Raw genomic sequence first — 23,583 nt, 5'->3', positions numbered from 1 at the left:
TCCCTCTCCTGCACCTCCCAACCTCTCCCACTCAGCCCCGCATCCAGCTCCTCTGCCAGAGCCCAGAGGGTCGCAGCCCAAGGGGGGGGGGGGCGCTGTGACAGGAGGGCACCAGAGGGCTGTGGTGGCAGGGGTGCATGGTGACCTAAGAGCCCCAGAAAGGGGGGGAAGGAACCAGACGTGGCTGGATAGACTCACACTGGTGTGGGGATACCAGGAGGGGGCAGTGACATGCAGGCTCCAGAAGGGCAGATTTCTCCCACCCCAATACTGAGCCTCTCCAATCTTCAAGTGCCCCACCCCAGGCCCAGAGCAGGGGGCTGTTGGGGGAGGGGGCGGTTAACATGCTCCAGCGCAGTGGAGGGAGCTAGGGTGGGTGGTGATGGTGGAAGGTTGCTCCTGAAATCTCCCCAACCCCCTGCACTAGCGTGTCCCTTTGGGCTGAGTAAGAAAAAGGGGGAGCTCCTGAGAGCTGGGGAGAATGGCAGCAGGGGGCTGGGAACTGGGAGGCTTGGGGACCTGTACGGTCAGATGTGGGGGGCCACCTGGGAACTGTGTCGACATGGAGGGGGGCTGGGAGCTCTGGGCATAGGGAGTGCCCCAGAAGGTGTGTGAGCTGGGAGCACAGGGAAAGTCCCCTGGGAGCTGGGGCGACTAGAAGCTGGGGAACTGGATCGGGACCCCAACACTTACTTGGCTCTCTGCCCTGCAGTTTTAATTCCCAGTCCCTTCCCTTCCCCTCCCCTCCCACCCTGGAAGAGTCTGGCAACTTCCAGCTCCCATTGGCTGTCCATATTCATCTTCCATTGGGCCCATGGAAAGAGGAACAGCAGGGCTGGGACAATCTGGGGTGGTGGGGGGAGGGGAAGGAGAGTGTGGCGGGTTCACTTGTAGAGCCCCCCCTTGGGACTGTCACTTGATGTCCTGAGATACCATGGAGCCTAACCCTTCTGCCAGCCTGGGCACCCCTTGACTCTGCCTTGCTGAGCCAGACCCTGCAGGCCCCGTCCAGCACAGACCCAGAGATAGGACCACACCCTCTGCCGAATAGACACGGAGATTCCCTCAGCCCTGGGGCAGCTCAGTTAACAGGATCTTGCCCCAGCACCCAGTGCAGCGCCTTCCTGGGAGCCTGAACCCCAGATAAACTCGTCTCACCCTGTATAAGTTGTACATAGTGAGAGTTCATATCATTCGCCCTCTTTCTCCTTGTAAAGAGAGATATGCACAGACTATTCTCCCCCCAGGGAACAATTACTTACACTGGTTTTATTAATGAACAAAAGTGATTTTATTAAGTACAAAAGGTAGGATTTCAGTGATTATAAGAGATAACAGATAGAACAAAGTATGTTACTAAGTAAAATAAAACAAAACGCAAGGCTAAGCTTAATACACTAAGAAACTAGTTACATGTCATATCTCACCCTCAAAGATGTTCCAATAAGCTTTTTTTCACAGACTAGACTCATTTCTAGTCTGGGCCCAATCCTTCCCCCTGTTTAGTTTATGTTAGTTCCAGCAGACATCCTGAATGGTGAGCAGGGACTTTCTCCTGACTGGCCGCAGCTTCTCTCCTGTTTCACCCCCTTATATAAATTTGGCAAAAGGCAGGAGTCCTTTATTTCAGCTTGACCGTCCCAGTTCCTTATGGAAAAGTACCTGGTTTACGATGGATTCCAGTAACAGGTGACATGGTCACATGTCCCTGTGAGACCCCAGTCTCCATACTTTATGGGCTAGCACACACATCCGCAGGAAGACTTACAGGAAAACAAAACCATTCACAACTAGTTCTAGTTAAATGGAGCCATCCAGTTCCTGAAATACCATTAATGGCCCTCCCTTCTTATGACTACATTAGTAATACAAGTTTATACCAAATATTTCTAACTTCAGACATAGAAATGATACATGCATACAAATAGGATGAGCACATTCAGTTGATTATAACTTTTTCAGTGTTACAAGAGACAGTTTGCATAAAGCATATTCCAGTTATGTCATATTCAGAAGCATATTTCCATAAAGAATACGGAGTGCAACATCACAGGGAGACCCAGCTCGCAGTGGCAGAGTGCAGGGGCAGAACTTGGGGCCAGGCTGGGAGGGACACCTTGTGGGTGGGGAGCAGGGGGGCTCTACTCTGGAGCACGGAAGCAGACCCTCTTGGCACGCCAGGCTGCAGCCCGCAGGCAGCCTCTGCACCACGGCGCCCCCTGGCTACAGCACTCTAGACAGGGGACCACATTGCCTTGCCCTAAGACTGGCCCTGGCCACATACTTCTTCATGCCGAGGGGAACTCTCGTGTCAGGACTCCACCCCTGCAGCTCTGGGGTGATCGCTGCACAGTTCTCTAGGAACCTACACTTCAACCTCCCCACATTCTGTTCCCACAGCCGTTCCTCCCAACTCTGCAGCACTCTCCTGCCCCACCAGCCCATGCTAGTTGGCCAAGCCCAGACATGGCACTCCACCCAGGGAAGCCACTCCGGGAAAATGTCATGCAGAGGTAACTGCCCAATTTCCTCCTCCTCCTCCAGCCATACATGCAGGGCATCACTGTGGGTGTCTCCCAACCCGTCCAAAGCTGTCTGGCTGTGTGACTGCCATGACACGTGGAGCAGCCTGTTTGTATCAATGATTGTGGGGATCGCACCATTCAGGGGTGTTTCCTTCATAGTGCCTGGCAGCAACCTAAGTTCTCTCTAAGCCGCGCAGCTGTGCAGCAGGCTATCAAGGCCATGCAGGTGGGGAGAGGTGCCTCTCCCTTGGCCCCATGCTGCTGCACAGAGAGGGCTGGGGGGACTCCTCACTCCCTGCTTCAGCCTGTACCCCCTCATCCCTGGCCCCACCTCAAAGCCTGCACCCCTAGGAGGAGCCCTCGCTCCCTGCACTCCAACCCTCTGCCCCAATCCTGAGGCCCCTCCTGCACCCCAAACCCTTCAGCCCCGACCTCAACCCAGAGAACGCACCCCCAGCTAGAGCTCTCACCCCCAACACTCCAACCCTCTGCCCCAGCCCTCAACCCCCCCATACTCTGAACACCTCGGCCCCACCCCTACCACACATCACCTCCTTATTGGTGCACATAACATTTATTCCGCATATGGATGTAAAAAATTAGAGGGAACATTGCATAAGCAAAGTCATCTAGCTAAACTGGTGGTTCTCAACCTATTTACCATTGTGGGCCACAATGCAGCTGTGTTTATGTGGGCTGCATCCACACAACATCTATACGACCTGAATGCCCCTCAGGATGTCACATGAGCCACAGCTGTGGGCTGATTGGGCTGCAAGTGGCCCATGGGTTCAGAACCACTGAGCTAAACCTTCTCGATCCGTGAATTCATGGTACCTGCAGGGAATAAACAGCAGAGCCCTGCTAGACTCTATAATTTAAAAGAAACACGTAAAGAGACTTTCCTGAAGGTCCTATCTCACCCCATGAAGGCCCATTCTCACATTCTTCTCCTTTGCAGATGAATGAATCTGAGAATCTCAGACCCATGTTATTCCTCCTCCTGCACAGCAGGAAAGTCACAAATAAATAGCCATCCCAAGGCCAAGCTCAGGACATTGCATTTCAAACCTCACGGAGACCATTATTGCTCCTGAATGTATCCATTTTATTAAATAACGTACTATCAAGTAGAAATGAAAAGTTGGACCCTCTCCCTATGCTGGAAGATAGGGATAGGGTCCAGAGTGACCTAGACAAATTGAAGGTTTGGGCCAAAAGAAATCTGATGAGGTTCAACAAGAACAAGTGCAGAGTCCTGTACTTAGGACGAAAGAATCCCATGCACTGCTACAGGCTGGCAACCGACTGGCTAAGCAGCAGTTCTGCACAAAGGGACCTGGGGATTACAGTGGACGAGAAGCTGGAATTGAGTCAACAGCGTGTCCTTGTTGCCACAAAGGCTACCAGCATACTGGGCTGAATTAGTAGGAGCACTGCCAGCAGGTCGAGGGAAGTGATTATTCCTCTCTATTCGGCACTGGTGAGACCACACCTGGAGTATTGAGTCCAGTTTTGGTCCGTCCCCCCCACTACAGAAAGGATTTGGACAAATTGGAGAGAATCCAACGGAGGGCAACAAAAATTATTAGGGGGCTGGGGCACATGATTTATGAGGAGAGGCTGAGGGATCTGGGCTTATTTAGTCTGCAGAGGAGAAGAATGCGGGAGGATTTGATAGTAGCCTTCAACTACCTGAAGAAGATGGAGCTCAGCTGTTTTTAGTGGCTGCACATGAGAGAACATGGAGTAATGGTCTCAAGTTGCAGTGGTGGGAGGTCTAGGTTGGATATCAGGAAACACTATTTCAGCATGAGGGTGGTGAAGCACTGGAATGGGTTCCTTAGGGAGGTGGTGGAATCTCCTTCCTTTAAGGTTCTTAAGGCCCGGCTTGACAAAGCCCTGGCTGGGATGATTTAGTTGGGGTTGGTCTTGCTTTGAGCAGGGGGTTGGAGTCTAAGTTCCCTCTCAGCCGCATGGTCACGCAGCAGCTATAAAGGGACACGCAGCAGGGGCCTGGAGAGAGGGAGGTGAGAGGGGAGCCAGTTGGGGCTTGAAGGGCTGCTGCAGGCCTCTCTCCCGGCCCCAGAGCTCACTGCTGCCGGCAGGGGGAGAGAGGCCCCTTCCCCCAGAGATCCATGTTGCCAGCGCCTGGCAGGGAGAGAGGCCCCTTCCCCTGGAGCTCCATGTTGCCAGCGCCTGGCAGGGAGAGACAGGCCCCTTCCCTCAGACCTCGTTGCTGCCAGCGATGACGGAGAGGCCTCTTCCCCTGGAGCACCATGCTGCTGGCGGGGAGAGGGCTTGGGGGAGTCCTCTGGCCTTAGCCCCAACGCAGCCTGTCTGCACCCAGGGCCAGATTAACTCTTCTGGGGTCCCAGAGCTATTAGATTTTGTGGGCCTCCTAGGCTCCAGGGTATGGTGAAAAATACAGGGTTCAGAGTGAAGGAGGGGGCTGCAGGTGGTGAGGGTGCTGACTGGGGGTGCGGGCGCTGGGATACGGCTGGCGATGAGGGGGTTGGAATGCAGGAGGGGGCTCAGGGCAGGAGGCTGGGGTGGGGTTATTAACACTTAGGAAACTAAAAAAACAAACAAGTAGAAAACATCCACTTTGACAATTTAAGACCATAAAATGGAAGAGAAGAACTAGCAATATGTAAATAAGAAATTTGATTTAAATTTTCAAAAAAATCCTACATTTAAATGTCATAATTTAAATAAAAATTTTAAAGTTGTGATTTTTATCCACCCTAAGAAGAGGAGCTCCCAAAGGGTGCTGATGAAAATGTGGACAGGTAGGAGAAACACCAAAACAAAACCAAGAACTGTTCTTTGCCTTGTGTTTTCAAACGAGAAAGCGACATCACTCAAGGCAACCGAATTAAGAGAAAATTACTCTTCCCTTTTGTTGAAAGCAACCTAAGCAGAAAGAGTAGGTGAAAGACAGACTGCAAGGAATAGAGAAGTTGGGAAAGTAAATGGTAAAAGCCAACTGGTCCCAATACAACAGTCTCTTTGATCCTATATAAAACGTATAAATTTTCAATTCACGTACACTTGTGCTTTAATGCAAAAATAGGGTCTGAAAGCAAGACAATTTAACTCACATTTTGAAACTGGGGCTGAATAGTTTATAGTTTCTGGTAAATCTTATTTGGCTGGTGTAGTTATATATTTTTGTTATAGCCAGAGCCTTCACCTCACATCAACCCTCTGCCCCAGCCCTGAGCCCCCCTCCTGCACCCTGAATCCCTCATCCCCAGCCCTACCCCAGAGCCCTCGCTCCCAGCCAGAGCCCTCACCCCCACACTCCAACCCTCTGCCCTAGCCTGGAGTCCCCTCCCACACACCAAATAAACCCCTCAGCCCCACCCCATTAATTTTGAAAAGTGCACCCATAGATGCTGACTCTCTGTGCGATCTGGGGCTGAAGCACCCACGGGGAAAAATTGGTGGGTGCAGAGCACCCACCTGCAGCTCCCCAACCTGCCCCTCCCCCAGCTCCAGTCCCCCCGCCCCCCCCAGCCTCCGCCTCCTCCCCTGAGAGGGCCACCGCATCCTGCTTCTCCCCACACCCTCCCAGTGCTTGCGCCGGGAACCAGCTGTTTCGCGGCGCAAGCGCTGGGAGGAAGGAGGAGGAACGTGGTGTGCTTGGGGAAGAGGCAAGGCCAGGACAGGGATTTGGGGAGGGATCCAATAGGGGCAGGGAGGGGGCAGAGCGCGTGAGCACCCACCAGTGCCAACGAAAGTTGGCGCCTGTGTGTGCACCAATATGAAGGTGATCTGTCACACATCACTTCCATGTTGGTGTCACAAAACAAGATTCATTCTGCACATGAGTGTGGAAAATTAGAGGGAACACTGGAACTTGGACTAGATACCTCCTGAGGTCTCTTCAGCCCTAAGCCTCGATGAGTGTGTGATGCTAAATTACAGAGAATAAGACTGTAGCTGCATGGCAGCAGAATTCTGTTCTGTGTGGATGCTTACACCAGGCTCATCCCCACAGTATGTGAGCACCTTTCAGTAGTGCAGTAAGCAGCCTTCTGTCATATGTTCATTCTCTCATCATTCCCTGGGGGAGAAGTTGTACAGTGAAGAGTTCTGTTATGGTAGCTTTTGTTTGTGGCAGTAAGTATATGTGTTGATATATATTTATACTACAGAAGGCAAAGTCAAAGAAATGTGGCTTACATCAGGAGCAGAAGGTGGTCAGGTTGGTGATGGTCTTTAGCTCCTGGGGGAGTTCATTCCACTGTCTGAGTCTTTCCATCAAGGCAGTTTTGTCTCCGCACAAATAAACTTTACCCTTATTTTGGACAGTTTCAATGTCCTAGAGATGCAACGTTGCTGTCTATGGTCTTCTTCACAGAGCTTTAGGAAGTGTTTTAAATAAACCGGGCCCAGGCCATGGAGCACCTTGAAGATAAGGACCAACATCTTGAACACAATTTGGTATTTGTTGGGCAGGCCATGCAGGGAGTGGAAGACAGGCGTGATATGCTCACAGGAGCTTGTGTTGCAGAGAAGATGCACTGCAGCATTCTGTACTAGCTGAAGATCCCCCCACACCGATGGTTTCATGGCCAGGCAGATCACATTGCTGCAGCCCTACTGGGGAGTGACAAAGCTGTAAGTAACTGGATTTTTGTCTGCCAGGAAGGAACAGCATCTCCTAGCCAAAGGGAGATGATAGAGACCATTACTTGCAGATCCTGCTATGTGAGAGCTTAGCATCAATGAGGAATCCAACCTGCTCCTAGACTATGGCCTGAACTGACAAATTGTGGGGAATTAACTTAAATGCAGGAGTTGATCAGAGGATGTTCAGAGCATCTTGAAAAATCATAATCAAATCCCATCACAATGTGGGAACTTTATCCCAGCCTCTTGCTCTAGCCGACTCTGTTCCAGGAATGTGATTTTATTCTCTGCTTTATAACCATTGCATATCCCCATTACACAGCCACTCCAGCCTCGCTGGACGCTCTGAGGTTCATGGGAATTGGCAAAGACGTTATTCACTTGGCCCTTCACCCAGGGTTGTGAGTTCAATCCTTGAGGGGGACATTTAGGGATCTGGGGCAAAAATTGGGGATTGGTCCTGCTTTGAGCAGGGGGTTGGACTAGATGATCTCCTGAGGTCCCTTCCAACCCTGATATTCTATTCTATTCTATTCTATGATTCTTCCCTAGTCAGGGCACTTCAAAGATTTCTTGTTTGTGTGGATTCTCTGATGTTTAGAAAGGTGTGAGCTACACCGGTATGTTTTCCCACACGTCAGGCATTTATAGGGTTTCTCTCCTGTGTGAGTTCTCTGATGTGTATTAAGGTCTGGGCGCCTCCTGAAGCTTTTCCCACAATCACAGCATTTGAAGGGCTTCTCTCCTGTGTGTATCTTCCGATGACCGTTAAAGGTTGTGATGTTACTGAAGCTTTTCCCACACTCAGGACATTTATAAGGTTTCTCTCCAGTGTGTTTTCTCTGATGTGTGGTAAAAGCTGAACTGTATCGGAAGCTTTTCCCACAGCTCAGACATGTATAGGGTTTTTCTCCTGTGTGGATTCTCTGGTGTTGATTTAAAAGTGATTTATCACTGAAGCTTTTCCCACAGGTCAGGCATTTATAGGGCTTTTCTCCTGTGTGGATTCTCTGGTGTCTAACAAGTTGTGAGGGCTGAACAAAGCTGATCCCACACTTGGGGCATGTATAGGGCTTCTCTCCTGTGTGGATTCTCTGATGGATAATGAGTCCAGCAGTGTCAGAGAAGTGTTTCCCACAGTCAGGGCATCCATAGGGTCTCTCTCCCATGTGCATTCTCTGATGTGAAACAAGGTGGTAGCCCTCTCTGAAGCTTTTCCCGCACTCGGTGCATTTGAAGGGCTTCTCTCCTGTGTGCATCTTCCGATGCCTGTTAAAGTTTCCGCTGCCACTGAATGTTTTTTGACACTCAGGACATTTATAAGGTTTCTCTCCAGTGTGTTTTCTCTGATGCGTAGCAAGGACTGAACTGTATCGGAAGCTTTTCCCACAGATCAGACATGTATAGGGTGTTTCTCCGGTGTGGATTCTCTGATGGTTAATGAGCGTAGTACTCTGAGAGAAGCTTTTCCCGCACTCAGCACATCTGTAGGGTTTTTTCCCCATGTGGACTGTCTGCGGAGTAATATGGGCTGAACTCCCAGGGAAGCTTTTCCCAGAGTCACCAAACTTATTGGGTCTATCTCCAGTGGGGATTGTCAGCTGAGCAGTTTCTTTGATTTTTCCAACTCCTCTGCTCCGGTGAGCTGGTTCACCCTGTCTCGGCCTTGGCTCTTTTCCCTGTTGCCTCTGTGGCCTGGGCTGAGTCTTAATGTTTTTCCCATCCGTGGTCACTGGGAAATATTCACCTTGGATCTCCCCAAACTGTCCTGTGTGGTTCCATCTGCTCAGGACTCCCAGCTGAGGTTCTCTTCCTCGGTCTCACTCACCGTCCCATCACCTGCTGGGACAGAGAGAGAATCCGGTTTGGAGTCACCCACTGAGATGCAGAAAAAAGGGGACATCACAAAGGGGAGTAGGAAAGGAGAAACAAACCAAACAACTGCCCCCAAATCCTTTCCCAGAGGAGAGAAAGAAGGGAACCAATTCTGCCACCTCATTCCCATCTGAATATGGAGGAGAGTGTTTGTTTCTACACAGGTTTCAGAGTAGCAGCCATGTTAGTCTGTATTCGCAAAAAGAAAAGGAGGACTTGTGGCATCTTAGAGACTAACCAATTTATTTGAGCATAAGCTTTTGTGAGCTACAGCTCACTTCATCGGATGCATTTTCCAATGAATGCATCCGATGAAGTGAGCTCTAGCTCACAAAAGCTTATGGTCAAATAAATTGTTTAGTCTCTAAGGTGCCACAAGTACTCCTTTTCTTTTTGTTTCTACATAGGCACACAGAACCGGTGAAAACTCAGGAGTGGCATTTGTCATGAGAATGTAAAAAGGTTTCTGAGCCACTTTTGCCAATTCCTTACTTCTGTAGGCATCTGTCAGTATCTCTGTTTCCTCCTCTCCCTGGAGATTGGAGACCCACAGCTTCTCCCTTCACTCGAGCCAGGAGATCATGTCAGGTCTGGAAATTGGAACTCCTACTTGGGGTCAAGCAAACAAATGAGCATCAAGTTAGGGCCCAACATTCAGTTATCTCAGTAAGTAGGGGCATAGCGAGCAGATCGAGGGACGTGATCGTTCCCCTCTATTCGACATTGGTGAGGCCTCATCTGGAGTACTGTGTCCAGTTTTGGGCCCCACACTTCAAGAAGGATGTGGATAAATTGGAGAGAGTCCAGCGAAGGGCAACAAAAATGATTAGGGGACTGGAACACATGAGTTATGAGGAGAGGCTGAGGGAGCTGGGATTGTTTAGCCTGCAGAAGAGAAGAATGAGGGGGGATTTGATAGCTGTTTTCAACTACCTGAAAGGGGGTTCCAAAGAGGATGGCTCTAGACTGTTCTCAATGGTATCAGATGACAGAACGAGGAGTAATGGTCTCAAGTTACAGTGGGGGAGGTTTAGATTGGATATTAGGAAAAACTTTTTCACTATGAGGGTGGTGAAACACTGGAATGCGTTACCTAGGGAGGTGGTAGAATCTCCTTCCTTAGAGGTTTTTAAGGTCAGGCTTGACAAAGCCCTGGCTGGGATGATTTAACTGGGAATTGGTCCTGCTTTGAGCAGGGGGTTGGACTAGATGACCTTCTGGGGTCCCTTCCAACCCTTATATTCTATGATTCTATGATTCTAAGTGGCCTGAGTTTCAAAAATGCTGAGCCTGCAACAATGGGGTTTGGTTCCGAGTGTCCAGAGCTATCGATAACCAGGCCACTTATTCCGCTGCTTCAATATGGATTTAGGAATGTACTTTTAGGGTCTTGTGATTAAAGTTCCAGGGTTTGGTCATTTGATTATAGAACAGACTCTGCCCCGTCACCAGGAATAAATCTGTGAGACATTTATGAACCTGGCCAGAAACACTGATTTAATAAAGTCAATGAGACCACTCAGATGGCTAAAGAAAGGAAGTGTTTGGCAAAATCAGATCCTAAGTCAACAAAAAGAAAAGGAGTACTTGTGGCACCTTAGAGACTAACCAATTTATTTGAGCATAAGCTTTCGTGAGCTACAGCTCACTTCATCGGATGCATAAAGTGGAAAGTACAGTGAGGAGATTTTATATACACACAGACCATGAAAAAATATACATTGTAAGGAGAGTGATCACTTAAGATGAGCTATGACCAGCAGGAGAGTGGGGTGGAGGGAGAGAAAACCTTTTGAAGTGATAATCAAGGTGGGCCATTTCCAGCACATTTCCAGGAGTTAACAAGAACATCTGAGGAACTCAATGACTCAACCACTCCCAGTCTCTATTCAAGCCTAAGTTAATTGTATCCAATTTGCAAATTTAATTCCAATTCAGCAGTCTCTCATTGGAGTCTGTTTTCAAAGTTTTTTTGTTGAAGGATAGTCACTTTGAGGTCAGAAATCGAGTGATCAGAGAGATTGAAGTGTTCTCTGAGAGACTGGGAGTGGCTAAGTCATTATGCAAGGTAACCTATTTCCCCCTGTTTTTTCCTAAACCGTCCCCGTCCTGTCCCGTCCCCCCCCTCGTTCCTCAGACGTTCTTGTTAAACCCTGGATTTGTGCTGGAAATGGCCCACCTTGATTATCATACACATTGTAAGGAGACTGATCACTTTAGATAAGCTATTACCAGCAGGAGAGGAGGGTGGGGGGAGAGAAAACCTTTTGAAGTGATAGACACTCATTTTTTTAAGGTCTGTGGGTATAAAAACATCCTCACTGCATTTTCAACTTTTATGCATCCGATGAAGTGAGCTGTAGCTCACGAAAGCTCATGCTCAAATAAATTGGTTAGTCTCCAAGGTGCCACAAGTACTCCTTTTCTTTTTGCGAATACAGACTAACACGGCTGCTACTCTGAAACCTAGTTTATGAATGTTATAATTTTTGACATCTGATTTGTGTCCATTTATTCTTTTAAGTAGAGACTGTCCAGTTTGTCCAATGTACACGGCAGGGGGGCATTGCTGGCACATGCTGGCATATATCACATTGGTGGATGTGCAGGTGAACGAGCCTCTGATAGTGTGGCTGATGTGATTAGGCCCTATGATGGTGTCCCCTGAATAGATATGTGGGCACAGTTGGCAACGGGCTTTGTTCCAAGGATAGGATCCTGGGTTAGTGGTTCTGTTGTGTGGTGTGTGGTTGCTGGTGAGTATTTGCTTCAGGTTGGGGGGCTGTCTGTAGGCAAGGACTGGCCTGTCTCCCAAGATTTGTGAGAGTGATGGACCGTCCTTCAGGATAGGTTGTAGATCCTTGATAATGCATTGGAGAGGTTTTAGTTGGGGGCTGAAGGAATATTTCCAACACACCTCTGAACAACATACTAATACACAGAGACCTTCCTACCAACACTACAAAAAGAAGGATTCTGCGTGGACTCCTACTGAAGGTCGAAACAGCAGACTGGACTTCTACATAGAGTGCTTCCACCGACGTGTACGGGCTGAAATTGTGGAAAAGCAGCATCACTTGCCCCATAACCTCAGCCGTGCAGAACACAATGCCATCCTCAGCCTCAGAAACAACTCTGACATCATAATCAAAAAGGCTGACAAAGGAGGTGCTGTTGTCATCATGAATAGGTCAGAATATGAACAAGAGGCTGCTCGGTAGCTCTCCAACACCACTTTCTACAAGCCATTACCCTCTGATCCCACTGAGGGTTACCAAAAGAAACTACACCATCTGCTCAAGAAACTCCCTGAAAAAGCACAAGAACAAATCCACACAGACACATCCCTGGAACCCCGACCTGGGGTATTCTATCTGCTACCCTAGATCAATAAACCTGGAAATCCTGGGCGCCCCATCATCTCAGACATTGGCACCCTGACAGCAGGATTGTCTGGCTATGTAGACTCCCTCCTCAGGCCCTACGCTACCAGCACTCGCAGCTATCTTCGAGACACAACTGACTTCCTGGGGAAACTTCCTTCCTGAAAACACCATCGGTGACCTTCCTGAAAACACCATCCTGCCCACTATGGATGTAGAAGCCCTCTACACCAACATTCCACACACAGATGGACTACAAGCCATCAGGAACACTATCCCCAATAATGTCACGGCAAACCTGGTGTCTGAACTTTGTGACTTTGTCCTCACCCATAACTATTTCACATTTGGGGACAATGTATACCTTCAAATCAGCGGCACAGCTATGGGTACTCGCATGGCCCCACAGTATGCCAACATTTTTATGGCTGACTTAGAACAACGCTTCCTCAGCTCTCGTCCCCTAATGCCCCTACTCTACTTGTGCTATATTGATGACATCTTCATCATCCGGACCCATGGAAAAGAAGCCCTTGAGGAATTCCACCATGATTTCAACAATTTCCATCCCACCATCAACCTCAGCCTGGACCAGTCCACACAAGAGATCCACTTCCTGGACACTACAGTGCTAATAAGCGATGGTCACATAAACACCACCTTATACCGGAAACCTACTGACCGCTATTCCTACCTACATGCCTCTAGCTTTCACCCAGACCACACCACACGATCCACTGTCTACAGCCAAGCTGTAGATGAATCCGATGAAGTGAGCTGTAGCTCACGAAAGCTCATGCTCAAATAAATTGGTTAGTCTCTAAGGTGCCACAAGTACTCCTTTACTTTTAGCCAAGCTCTGCGATACAACTGCATTTGCTCCAACCCCTCAGGCAGAGACAAACACCTACAAGATCCCTATCAAGCATTCTTACAACTACAATACCCACCTGCTGAAGTGAAGAAACAGATTGACAGAGCCAGAAGAGTACCCAGAAGTCACCTACTACAGGACAGGCCCAACAAAGAAAATAACAGAACGCCACTAGCCGTCACCTTCAGCCCCCAACTAAAACCTCTCCAATGCATTCTCAAGGATCTACAACCTATCCTGAAGGACGATCCATCACTCTCACAAATCTTGGGAGACAGGCCAGTCCTTGCCTACAGACAGCCCCCCAACCTGAAGCAAATACTCACCAGCAACCACACACCACACAACAGAAACACTAACCCAGGAACCTATCCTTGCAACAAAGCCCATTGCCAACTGTGTCCACATATCTATTCAGGGGACACCACCATAGGGCCTAATCACATCAGCCACACTATCAGAGGCTCGTTCACCTGCACATCTACCAATGTGATATATGCCATCATGTGCCAGCAATGCCCCTCTGCCATGTACATTGGACAAACTGGACAGTCTCTACGTAAAAGAATAAATGGACACAAATCAGATGTCAAGAATTATAACATTCATAAACCAGTCGGAGAACACTTCAATCTCTCTGGTCACTCGATTTCTGACCTCAGAGTGACTATCCTTCAACAAAAAAACTTCGAAAACAGACTCTAAGGAGAGACTGCTGAATTGGAATTAATTTGCAAATTGGATACAATTAACTTAGGCTTGAATAGAGACTGGGAGTGGTTGAGTCATTATACTAAGCGAAACTATTTCCCCTTGTTTATTCCCTCCCCCGCCCCCCCCCCCCCCTCGTTCTTCAGATGTTCTTGTTAACTTCTGGAAATGTGCTGGAAATGGCCGACCTTGATTATCACTTCAAAAGTTTTTCTCTCCCTCCACCCCACTCGCCTGCTGGTAATAGCTCATCTTAAGTGATCACTCTCCTTACAATGTATATTTTTTCATGGTCTGTGTGTATATAAAATCTCCTCACTGTACTTTCCGCTTTATGCATCCGATGAAGTGAGCTGTAGCTCACGAAAGCTTATGCTCAAATAAATTGGTTAGTCTCTAAGGTGCCACAATCCTCCTTTTCTTTTTGCAAATACAGACTAACATGGCTGCTACTCTGAAATAAGTCAACAAACAAAACTTATCAAATGGAAGAAGAAATCAGTGTGTGTGCAGAATGGAGTTATTCAACCCTCAGAAAACACACACATCACAGGTCATTTTTAACCAGAGCTGAGAGACGAGCATGTCTGACCTAGTAATTCTCTCTGCGTCAAATGTGAAGTTACCAGCCTAAATCCTTCTGCTACCGAATTAGTTCAAAAGTTGATAACACTTTTTCACTCTGGACAGAGACTTTCTACCCTGTAGATGAACATAGGCACTGCCAGGCTGGCTCAGACGCAAGGTCAATCTGGTAATTTCAGCACTTTATAAAGAACTGAAAAGAATGAAATTGTGCAGCCAAAGAGCAGAATCATAGAAGCATAGAATCATAGAATATAAGGGTTGGAAGGGACCCCAGAAGGTCATCTAGTCCAACCCCCTGCTCGAAGCAGGACCAATTCCCAGTTAAATCATCCCAGCCAGGGCTTTGTCAAGCCTGACCTTAAAAACCTCTAAGGAAGGAGATTCTACCACCTCCCTAGGTAACGCATTCCAGTGTTTCACCACCCTCATAGTGAAAAAGTTTTTCCTAATATACAATCTAAACCTCCCCCACTGCAACTTGAGACCATTACTCCTCGTTCTGTCATCTGCTACCATTGAGAACAGTCTAGAGCCATCCTCTTTGGAACCCCCTTTCAGGTAGTTGAAAGCAGCTATCAAATCCCCCCTCATTCTTCTCTTCTGCAGACTAAACAATCCCAACTCCCTCAGCCTCTCCTCATAACTCATGTGTTCTAGACCCCTAATCATTTTTGTTGCCCTTCGCTGGACTCTCTCCAATCTATCCACATCCTTCTTGTAGTGTGGGGCCCAAAACTGGACACAGTACTCAAGATGAGGCCTCACCAATGTTGAATAGAGGGGAACGATCACGTCCCTCGATCTGCTCACTATGCCCCTACTTATACATCCCAAAATGCCATTGGCCTTCTTGGCAACAAGGGCACACTGCTGACTCATATCCAGCTTCTCATCCACTGTCACCCCTAGGTCCTTTTCCGCAGAACTGCTGCCTAGCCGTTCGGCCCCAGAATTGGGGGAGCCACTCTGGGGGACCCCCCGCAACCCTGTCCCCAGGGCAGCGCATCCCCCCAGCAGCACGGGCACCAGACAGAGACAGGAACTGGCTTTTCCTCTCCCTGCCCCTCCTCTTCTCCCCAGGAGGGTCACTGCCCCAGGGCGGAGGGTTGCAGGAATGGGGCTGGGCAAGGCTGGGAACTGGGAACCCCCCTGCCCTCCCCCCATTGCTCCTGCTGCCCCTGCCAGTCTCTGCCCCAGCTCCCTCCTGCCCCCTCGGGCTGGGAGACTCAAGACCTGGCCCAGTCCGGGGCGGTGGCTCTCCCGGGGCTGGCTTGGCTCCTGCAGGCGCTGGGGGGCAGGGCCGGCTCTAGGATTTTTGCCGCCCCAAGCAAAAAAATTGTTGGCCACCCCTGCTTTGTTTCGTGCCCCCCCGCCCCCGCCTGAACAGCTGTTTGGCGCGCGGCAAGCCTGGAAGGGAGGGGGGAGAAGCGGAGTGGCGGCGGTGCGCTCAGGGGAGCAGGCGGAGGCGGGGCGGAGGGGGCACATTTTGAGCGGCGGCATGGCCGGCGCCGGAATGCCGCCCCTCGAAATGTGCCGCCCCGAGCACCTGCTTGTTTTGCTGGTGCCTAGAGCCAGCCCTGCTCGCTGCTGTAGACATAGATGACCTGATCGTCCACGTGCCCAACACGGCTGTACCAGGGCAGCCCCGGGCCAGGCTCCAACAGCACTGTCTGGAATGCGCGCCTGGAGTGCAGGCCTGGTGGGAAAGATTGGGGGCAGGGAGGTCAGACCCAACCAGACCCTGCCAGGGAGTCCCTGGCAATACACACGAGGTGGCGCCAGCCCTCAGGAGCGCTCCTGTGGGAGGGAGACCTGGGAAAGGACTCACAGATCAGCCTGACCAGGGAGAAAGAGGGATTGAGGTAGGAGGAGAAGGGGGGCAAGGCTGGAGGGGGGGCATGAGGGAGAGAGAGGAGGGGGGCTGGAGCTTGTGAGGAGTAGGGGAGCAGACAGGGAGAGTGTACTGTGGGCACAGGGGGGCTGAAGGGGAGTATGAAGAAGGAAAGGGGGCCCAGGAGGAAGAGCAGAGCTGGAGGGGGGTGTGAGGAGCAGGAGTGGGAGGATGGAGCAGGAGAAGGGCTGGGGCTGTAGGAGATGCAGAAGCTGAAGCAGGGGATACAAGGGGAGGGCAGGGGGGATGTGTCCAAGCTGCAGGTGGGAGCGAGGGGCTGCGCTATGCACACAATTTACCATAATTTATTAAGAACATAAGAACGGCCATAGTGGGTCAGACCAAAGGTCCATCTAGCCCAGTCTCCTGTCTTCTGACATTGGCCTATGCCAGGTGCCCCAGAAGGAATGAACAGAACAGGCAAACATCAAGTGATCATCCCCTGTCGTCCACTCCCAGCTTATGGCAAACAGAGGCTAGGGACACCTGCACATCCTGACTAATAGCCATTGATGGACCTGTCCTCCATGAACTTATCTAGTTCTTTTTTGAACCCTGTTATACTCTTGGCCTTTACAACATCCTCTGGCAAGGAGTTCCACAGGTTGACTGTGCATTGTATGAAGAAATACTTCCTTTTATTTGTTTTAAACCTGGTGCCTATTAATTTCATCTGGTGACCCCTAGTTCTTGTGTTATGTTAAGGGGGTAAATAACACTTCCTTATTCACTTTCTCCACAACCGTCATGACTTTATCAACCCCAATCAGACCCCCTTAGTCGCCTCTTTTCCAAGCTGAAAAGTTCCAGTCTTATTAATCTCTCCTCCTGTGGAAGCTGTTCTATACCCCATATCATGTTTGTTGCCCTTTTTGGTACCTTTTCCAGTTCCAATAGATATTTTCCTGATTGGGTGACCACATCTGCACAGAGCATCCATGATGTGGGCATCCGATGGATTTATACAGAGGCAATATGGTATTTTCTTATCTATCCCTTTCCTAATGATTCCCAACATTCTGTTTGCTTTTGTGACTGCCACAGCACATTGAATGGATGTTTTCAGAGAACTATCCACAATGATTCCAAGATCTCTTTCTTGAGTGGTACCAGCTAATTTAGATCCCATCATTTGATATGTATAGTTGAGATTGTTTTCCAATGTGCATTACTTTGCATTTATCCCACTGATTTTCACCTGCCATTTTGTTGCTCAGTCACCAAGTTTTGTGAGATCCCTTTGTAACTCTTCGCAGTCTGCTTTGGACTTCGGTGCAGCCACAGCGTGAATAAGTTATGTCCCCTGTAGGGAGCAGGCCCCCTCTTGTGCCAGTCACTGCACGGGCTCTTCCTCCATGGAGCTCACAAGCTGATCACCCATCCCTATAGTCGGGTTCACCCCACAGATCCACAGGCAGAATCAGGGCCAAAGCAGGGGGTGGGGAAGGGCGATAGCTCCCAGACAAATGGCCTGGTGCTTCAGTGACTGAACCCCTGATCCCTTCACACCGGTGAGCATCCCACTGACGTCAGACACTGCTCAGGGGAATTATACACTGCCACTCTGATCCCCACAACTGGTTCTCCCTTCCAGCCTCACACACTCATCCTCGGTAACTTCAGCTTCCAAAGCGATGGCCTATCCGACCCTCTGCTCCCCGTCTCCTCACCCTCCCCTCTGCATTCACCCAGCAGCCCTGGGTCAGCTCTCCCACTTTCCAAAAGGGCCATGCACTGGACTTGGGTTCATCAGGCCCTGCTCTCTGAGCAATCCAGTGCTGATTCCCCTTCTCCAGCTATCACTGGGTCTCTCTCAGCATCACTCATCAGCTACATCTCCCCATATTTTATAATGAATATTGTGTGTGCCTCAGTTTCCCCTATGAGCTGCATGATTAACAGGTGGGGGAAAGGATTAATTGCTCGGCAAAGATCCAGGTGTGACTGATGCCTCACTAACTGGGGTGTGGGTCCCATGCTGATGGGGAGTCCCAGAAGACAACTGCCCAGACATTTGGCACCTAGCAACTAATGACCATGGATGACCCATCCTCTGCAGGAAGCCAGCCAGCTGTGACCAGATGGAAAACAAAGAGCTGAGGATGAGGCCAGGTGACAATGTTTGGCAGGAACAAGAACAAAAGACTAAGGAGGAGCCCTTGGGGGCTAAGTGTGGGCTGTTGGAGGGAGGAGAAGCTTCTGGACTGGGACAAAAGAGAAAGTTCTGGATTCTGGAAAGACCCAGATAGACTTTGCTGTAACTTTCCATTCTCTAATGGAAAGCCTGCTGAGAGTCTTTAGGTTAAGTTTAGAGAAGAGAGCGACAAGGGTGATGTCGTGGTGGGTGTGTGCTATGGACAAGTGGTTCTCAAAGCCAGTCCGCCACTTGTTCAGAGAAAGACCCTGGCGGGCCGGGCTGATTTGTTTACCTGCCGCGTCCGCAGATTCGGCCAATCGTTGCTCCCACTGGCCGCAGTTTGCTGCTCCAGGCCAATGGGGGCTGCGGGAAACGGTGCGGGCAGAGGGATGTGCTGGCCACCCTTCCCGCAGCCCAGGAGGATGAGGTAGACAACTAACAAGTTTCCAGATCACAGGCCCTGGTTCTCATGAGAGATTTCAGTCACCCTGACATCTGCTGGGAGATCAATACAGCAGTGCACAGACAATCCAGGAAGTTTCTGAAGAGTGTTGAGGACAACTTCCTGGTACAAGTGCTGTAGGAACCAACCAGGGGCCATGCTCCTCTTGACCTGCTCACAAACAGGGAAGAATTCGTAGGGGAAGTAGAAGTGGGTGGCAACCTGGGCAGCAGTGACCATGAGATGGTCGAGTTCAGGCTCCTGACAAAAGGAAGAAAGGAAAGCAGCAAAATACGGACCCTGGACTTGAGAAAAGGAGACTTTGACGCCCTCAGAGAACTGATGGGCAGGATCCCCTGAGAGGCTAATACGAGGGGGAAAGGAGTCCAGGAAAGCTGGCTGGCTGTTTGTTCTTATTGAGGGCACAAGAACAAACCAGCCTGATGTGCAGAAAGAATGGCAAATATGGCAGGTGACCAGCTTGGCTTAACAGTGAAAATCTTTGGTGAGTTTAAATACAAAAAGGAAGCTTACAAGAAGTAGAAACTTGGACAGATCACTAAAGAGGAGTATAACAATGCTCTCAAGCACGCAGGGATGTAATAAGGAAGGCCAAAGCACAATTGGAGATGCAGCTAGCAGGAAAAATGAAGGGTAACAAGGAGGGTTTCTTCAAGTATGTTAGCAACGAGAAGAAGGTCAGGGACTGTGTGGGACCCTGACTGAATGGGGGAGGCAACCTAGTGAGAGATGATGAGGAAAAAGCTGGAGTACTCAATGCTTTTTCTGCCTCGGTCTTCACAGACAAGTTCAGCTCCCAGACTGCTGCACTAGGCAGTACTGTATGGGGAGGAGGTGGGCAGCCATCAGTGGTGAAAGAACAGGACTATTTAGAAAAGCTGGACATGCTCAAGTCCATGGAGCTGGATCAAATGCATCCGAGGGTGCTGAGATGCATCCAACTGGCTGATGTGATTGCAGAGTCATTGGCCATTATCTTTGAAAACTCGTGGCCATCAGGGGAGATGCCAGATGACTGGAAAAAGGTAAATACAGTGCCCATCTTTAAAAAAGGGAAGAAAGAGCATATGGGGAACTACAGACCAGTCAGCCTCACTTCAGTCCTCCAGGACTCCCATTTTGAAGCACTTGGAGGAGAGGAAGGTGATCAGGAACAGTCAACATGGATTCACCAAGGGCAAGACATGCCTGACCAACCTGATTGCCTTCTATGATGAGATAACTGGCTCTGTGGATATGGGGAAAGCGGTGGATGTGATCTATCTTGACTTTAGCAAACCTTTTGATACGGTCTCCCACAGTATTCTTGCCAGCAAGTTTAAAAAGTATGGATTGAATGAATGGACTATAAGGTGGATAGAAAGCTGGCTAGATTGTCAGGCTCAATGGGTAGTGATCAATGGCTCAGTGTCTAGCTGGCAGCCGGTATTAAGCAGAGTGCCCCCGGGGTCGGTTTTGTTCAACATCTTTATTAACAATCTGGATGATGGGATGAATTGTACCCTCAGAAAGTTCGCGGATGACACTAAGCTAGGGAGAGATAGATATGCTGGAGGGTAGGGAAAGGATACAGAGTGACCTAGGCACATTGGAGGATTGGGCCAAAAGAAATCTGATGAGGTTCAACAAGGACAAGTGCAGGGTCCTGCACTTAGGACAGAAGAATCCCAAGCACTACTAAAGGCTGGGGACCGACTGGCTAAGCAGCAGTTCTGCAGAAAAGGACCTGGGGATTACAGTGGACGAGAAGCTGGGTATGAGTCAACAGTGTGCCCTTGTTGCCAAGAAGGCTACCAGCATACTGGGCTGCATTAGTAGGAGCATTGCCAGCAGATCGAGGGAAGAGATTATTCCTCTCTATTCGGCATTGGTAAGACCACATCTGGAGTACTGTGGCCAGTTTTGGTCCCCCCCACTGCAGAAAGGATGTGGACAAACTGCAAAGAGTCCAGTGGAGGGCACTGAAAATGATTAGGGGGCTCAGGCACATGACTTACGAGGAGAGGCTGAGGGAACTGGGCTTATTTAGTGTGCAGAGGAGAAGAGTAAGGGAGGATTTGATAGCAGCCTTCAAATACCGGAAGGGGGGTTCCAAAAAGGATGGAGCTCAGCTGTACTCAGTGGTGGCAGATGAAAGAACAAGGAGCAGTGGTCTCAAGTTGCAATGGGGGAGGTCTAGGCTGGATATTAGAAAACACTATTTCACTAGGAGGGTGGTGAGGCACTGAAACGGGTCACCTAGGGAGGTGGAGGAATCTCCATCCTTAGAGGTTTTTAAGGCCTGGCTTGACAAAGCCTTGCCTGGGATGATTTAGTTGCGGTTTGTCCTGCTTTGAGCAGAGGTTTGGACTAGATGACCTCCTGAGGTCTCTTCCAACCCTAATCTTCTATGATTCTGTGACCCTATAAGGCCAGGCTGCACTGGGGCCTAACCCTGTTTAGGTCAAATAGGTCTATTAGGTCAAACCAAGCCTATTACTGACGTGACACAAGGGCACCAATGCTCCTTAAACCACTTCAAGCAAACCCCAACCCCAACCCCACCCCACAGCCTCACCCAGCTCAATACAGGCTGCTGGGCTTCCCAGGGTCTGAGCTGCTGCCTCATAGGGAACAAGGAAGATTCAAGTCCATGCCTGGAAAAGCAGGATGTGCCTTCCCCTCTCCTAACCCCACCCTGTTGGGATCCGGAAACTCTTTATTCGGCAGCTACAGGAGATCCTAACAGCACAAATGCAGTAGCTGTTCTGCAACAGGAGCTCATGCCCAAACTAAGACCTGATTAATGCACAGATCCAGGGGCTCCAAACTCTCCCCGCCTTGGGGCGCCAACACACGGCCAGAGACAGAGCGGGGGTTAACATCTCCTCCCTAGGATGACACCTCTAAAGATTTATTTGAGCATAAGCTTTCGTGAGCTACAGCTCACTTCATTGGATGCTATAGCTCACAAAAGCTTATGCTCTAATAAATTTGTTAGTCTCTAAGGTGCCACAAGTCCTCCTTTCCTGTTTGCGGATACAGACTAACACGGCTGCTACTCTGAAACCTCTAAAGATGTGCTTCCACTACAGATATGACCCATTGCCATTGCTGACTGTGGGTGTGACTAGACTGGTGCTCACACAAGTTAGCCGTAGGTAGCCAAGGACAAGCCACACTCCGGAGTTCCAGGCACTGGGGTTAAACCCAGTGTGAAGACCGTCTGGGAGCCATTAAAGGTCGGAGAGATCCAAGAAGCCTTTTTCCTTCATTTAAACCTGGTCTATCTGGGGGGTTAATTTACTCCCTCCACTAACCCTCAGCCCGGCTCTGCCCACAGGACGCGGGTCTGAGAGCCCCGCCGGCCCGGAGACGTGGCACAGACCCGGCCTGGGCAGTGCCTGGCCCCGGGGACTCCCCGCAGCCCGGGAGCCTCACGGGGCCGCGAGGGGCTTGTCGGCGGGTGCAGCACCCATGGGTGCCGGTCCGAGCGGGGCCGCACCCCCGGCTGGGGGCAGTCGGCGTTGGATGCCGGGGTCACCGCTCGGGTCAGGGGCGCTCAGCCCCCCATGGCACATTGTCCCCGCAGCCCCCGGCAGCGCCGGGCACAAGGGGGCCAGGACCCCCCCCCCGGTCACTATAGCAACGTCACCGATCCCTGTCAGCGACTGCTCAGTGGAGGGGGGGTGCGGGGGGGGCTCCCAACACCTCTGAACGCAGAGCCCAGAACTGCCCCCCCGGCCCCCCCACCGGCCCGGCTGCCCCCCCGACACCCAGCTCCCCCCTCCCCGCCCCCCCCGACCCGGCTGCCCCCCCCCCGACACCCAGCTCCCCCCTCCCCGCACCCCCCGGCCCGGCTGCCCCGCCCCGACACCCAGCTCCCCCCTCCCCGCCCCCCCCCGACCCGGCTGCCCCCCCCCCCGACACCCAGCTCCCCCCTCCCCGCACCCCCCGGCCCGGCTGCCCCGCCCCGACACCCAGCTCCCCCCTCCCCTGCCCCGGCTGCCCCCCCGGCCCGGCTGCCTCCCCCCCCAACACCCAGCTCCCCCCTCCCCCGGCCCGGGGCCTCTCCGACACTCACAGGAGCGCCCCCCTGCAGCGCGCCAGGACTCGGCCCAGGGACCCGCCCCCTCCCGAGGGAACCGCCCCGCGCCAGGGATTGGCTGCGGGGGAGGGAACATCCCGCCAATAGCGACGCACAGGCCCGCTCGCGTCATCGGTCGCTGGGCAGAGCGCGGCGGGGCAGGACAGTCTGAGGCGGGGAGTTTGGCGCTGCGGGGACGCGGCCGCGGGGCAGCGATTCGCTCCGCCCGGCCCGGCCCCGCCTCCCCGGAGCCCGCTGGTCCCTGTGCCGGGTCTGTATCGATGTATTGCCCTGTTTAAAAACTATGGCTAAAAGGCAGCCATTGCTGAACCTACGTAGGGACACCCCCTGGGTGCCAACTCCATTGCGTTAACCAGGGGCGGGCGATTATTTTCATCAAGATCCAGATTTCTTGGTCAAGGTCTAGTC

General features: G+C 50.9%; 1 protein-coding gene and 1 non-coding gene across 3 annotated transcripts; both read right to left on the bottom strand.

Annotated features, from left to right (window-relative positions):
• Positions 1-6,053: 6,053 nt before the first annotated feature.
• Positions 6,054-8,800, bottom strand: LOC142068281 (uncharacterized). The gene has a single exon (XM_075128938.1). It carries the CDS (start codon positions 8,669-8,671, stop codon positions 7,715-7,717), a length of 957 nt encoding a protein of 318 aa, XP_074985039.1. The 5' UTR covers positions 8,672-8,800; the 3' UTR covers positions 6,054-7,714.
• A 33-nt stretch (positions 8,801-8,833) lies between these two features.
• Positions 8,834-23,198, bottom strand: LOC125629592 (uncharacterized). Of its 2 annotated transcripts, none has more exons than XR_012668701.1 (3): positions 23,152-23,198; positions 9,534-9,647; positions 8,834-9,008 (listed from the first exon to the last, which is right to left on the bottom strand). It is a non-coding gene; the product is annotated as an uncharacterized LOC125629592 (transcript). The 2 variants fall into 2 exon arrangements; XR_012668702.1 differs by lacking the exon at positions 23,152-23,198 and adding an exon at positions 17,687-20,014.
• Between the last annotated feature and the right edge of the window lie 385 nt (positions 23,199-23,583).

This window comes from Caretta caretta, chromosome 5 (genome assembly GCF_965140235.1).
Source record: "Caretta caretta isolate rCarCar2 chromosome 5, rCarCar1.hap1, whole genome shotgun sequence".
NCBI lineage: Eukaryota > Metazoa > Chordata > Testudines > Cheloniidae > Caretta > Caretta caretta.
Note: the sequence above shows the minus strand (reverse complement) of the source record. Positions and strands in the feature narration are given on the sequence as shown.

Excerpts from the sequence above, each read along its gene's own strand:
- LOC142068281 (XM_075128938.1), bottom strand. The coding sequence starts at position 8,671 with ATGGGGAAAAAACCCTACAGATGTGCTGAGTGCGGGAAAAGCTTCTCT.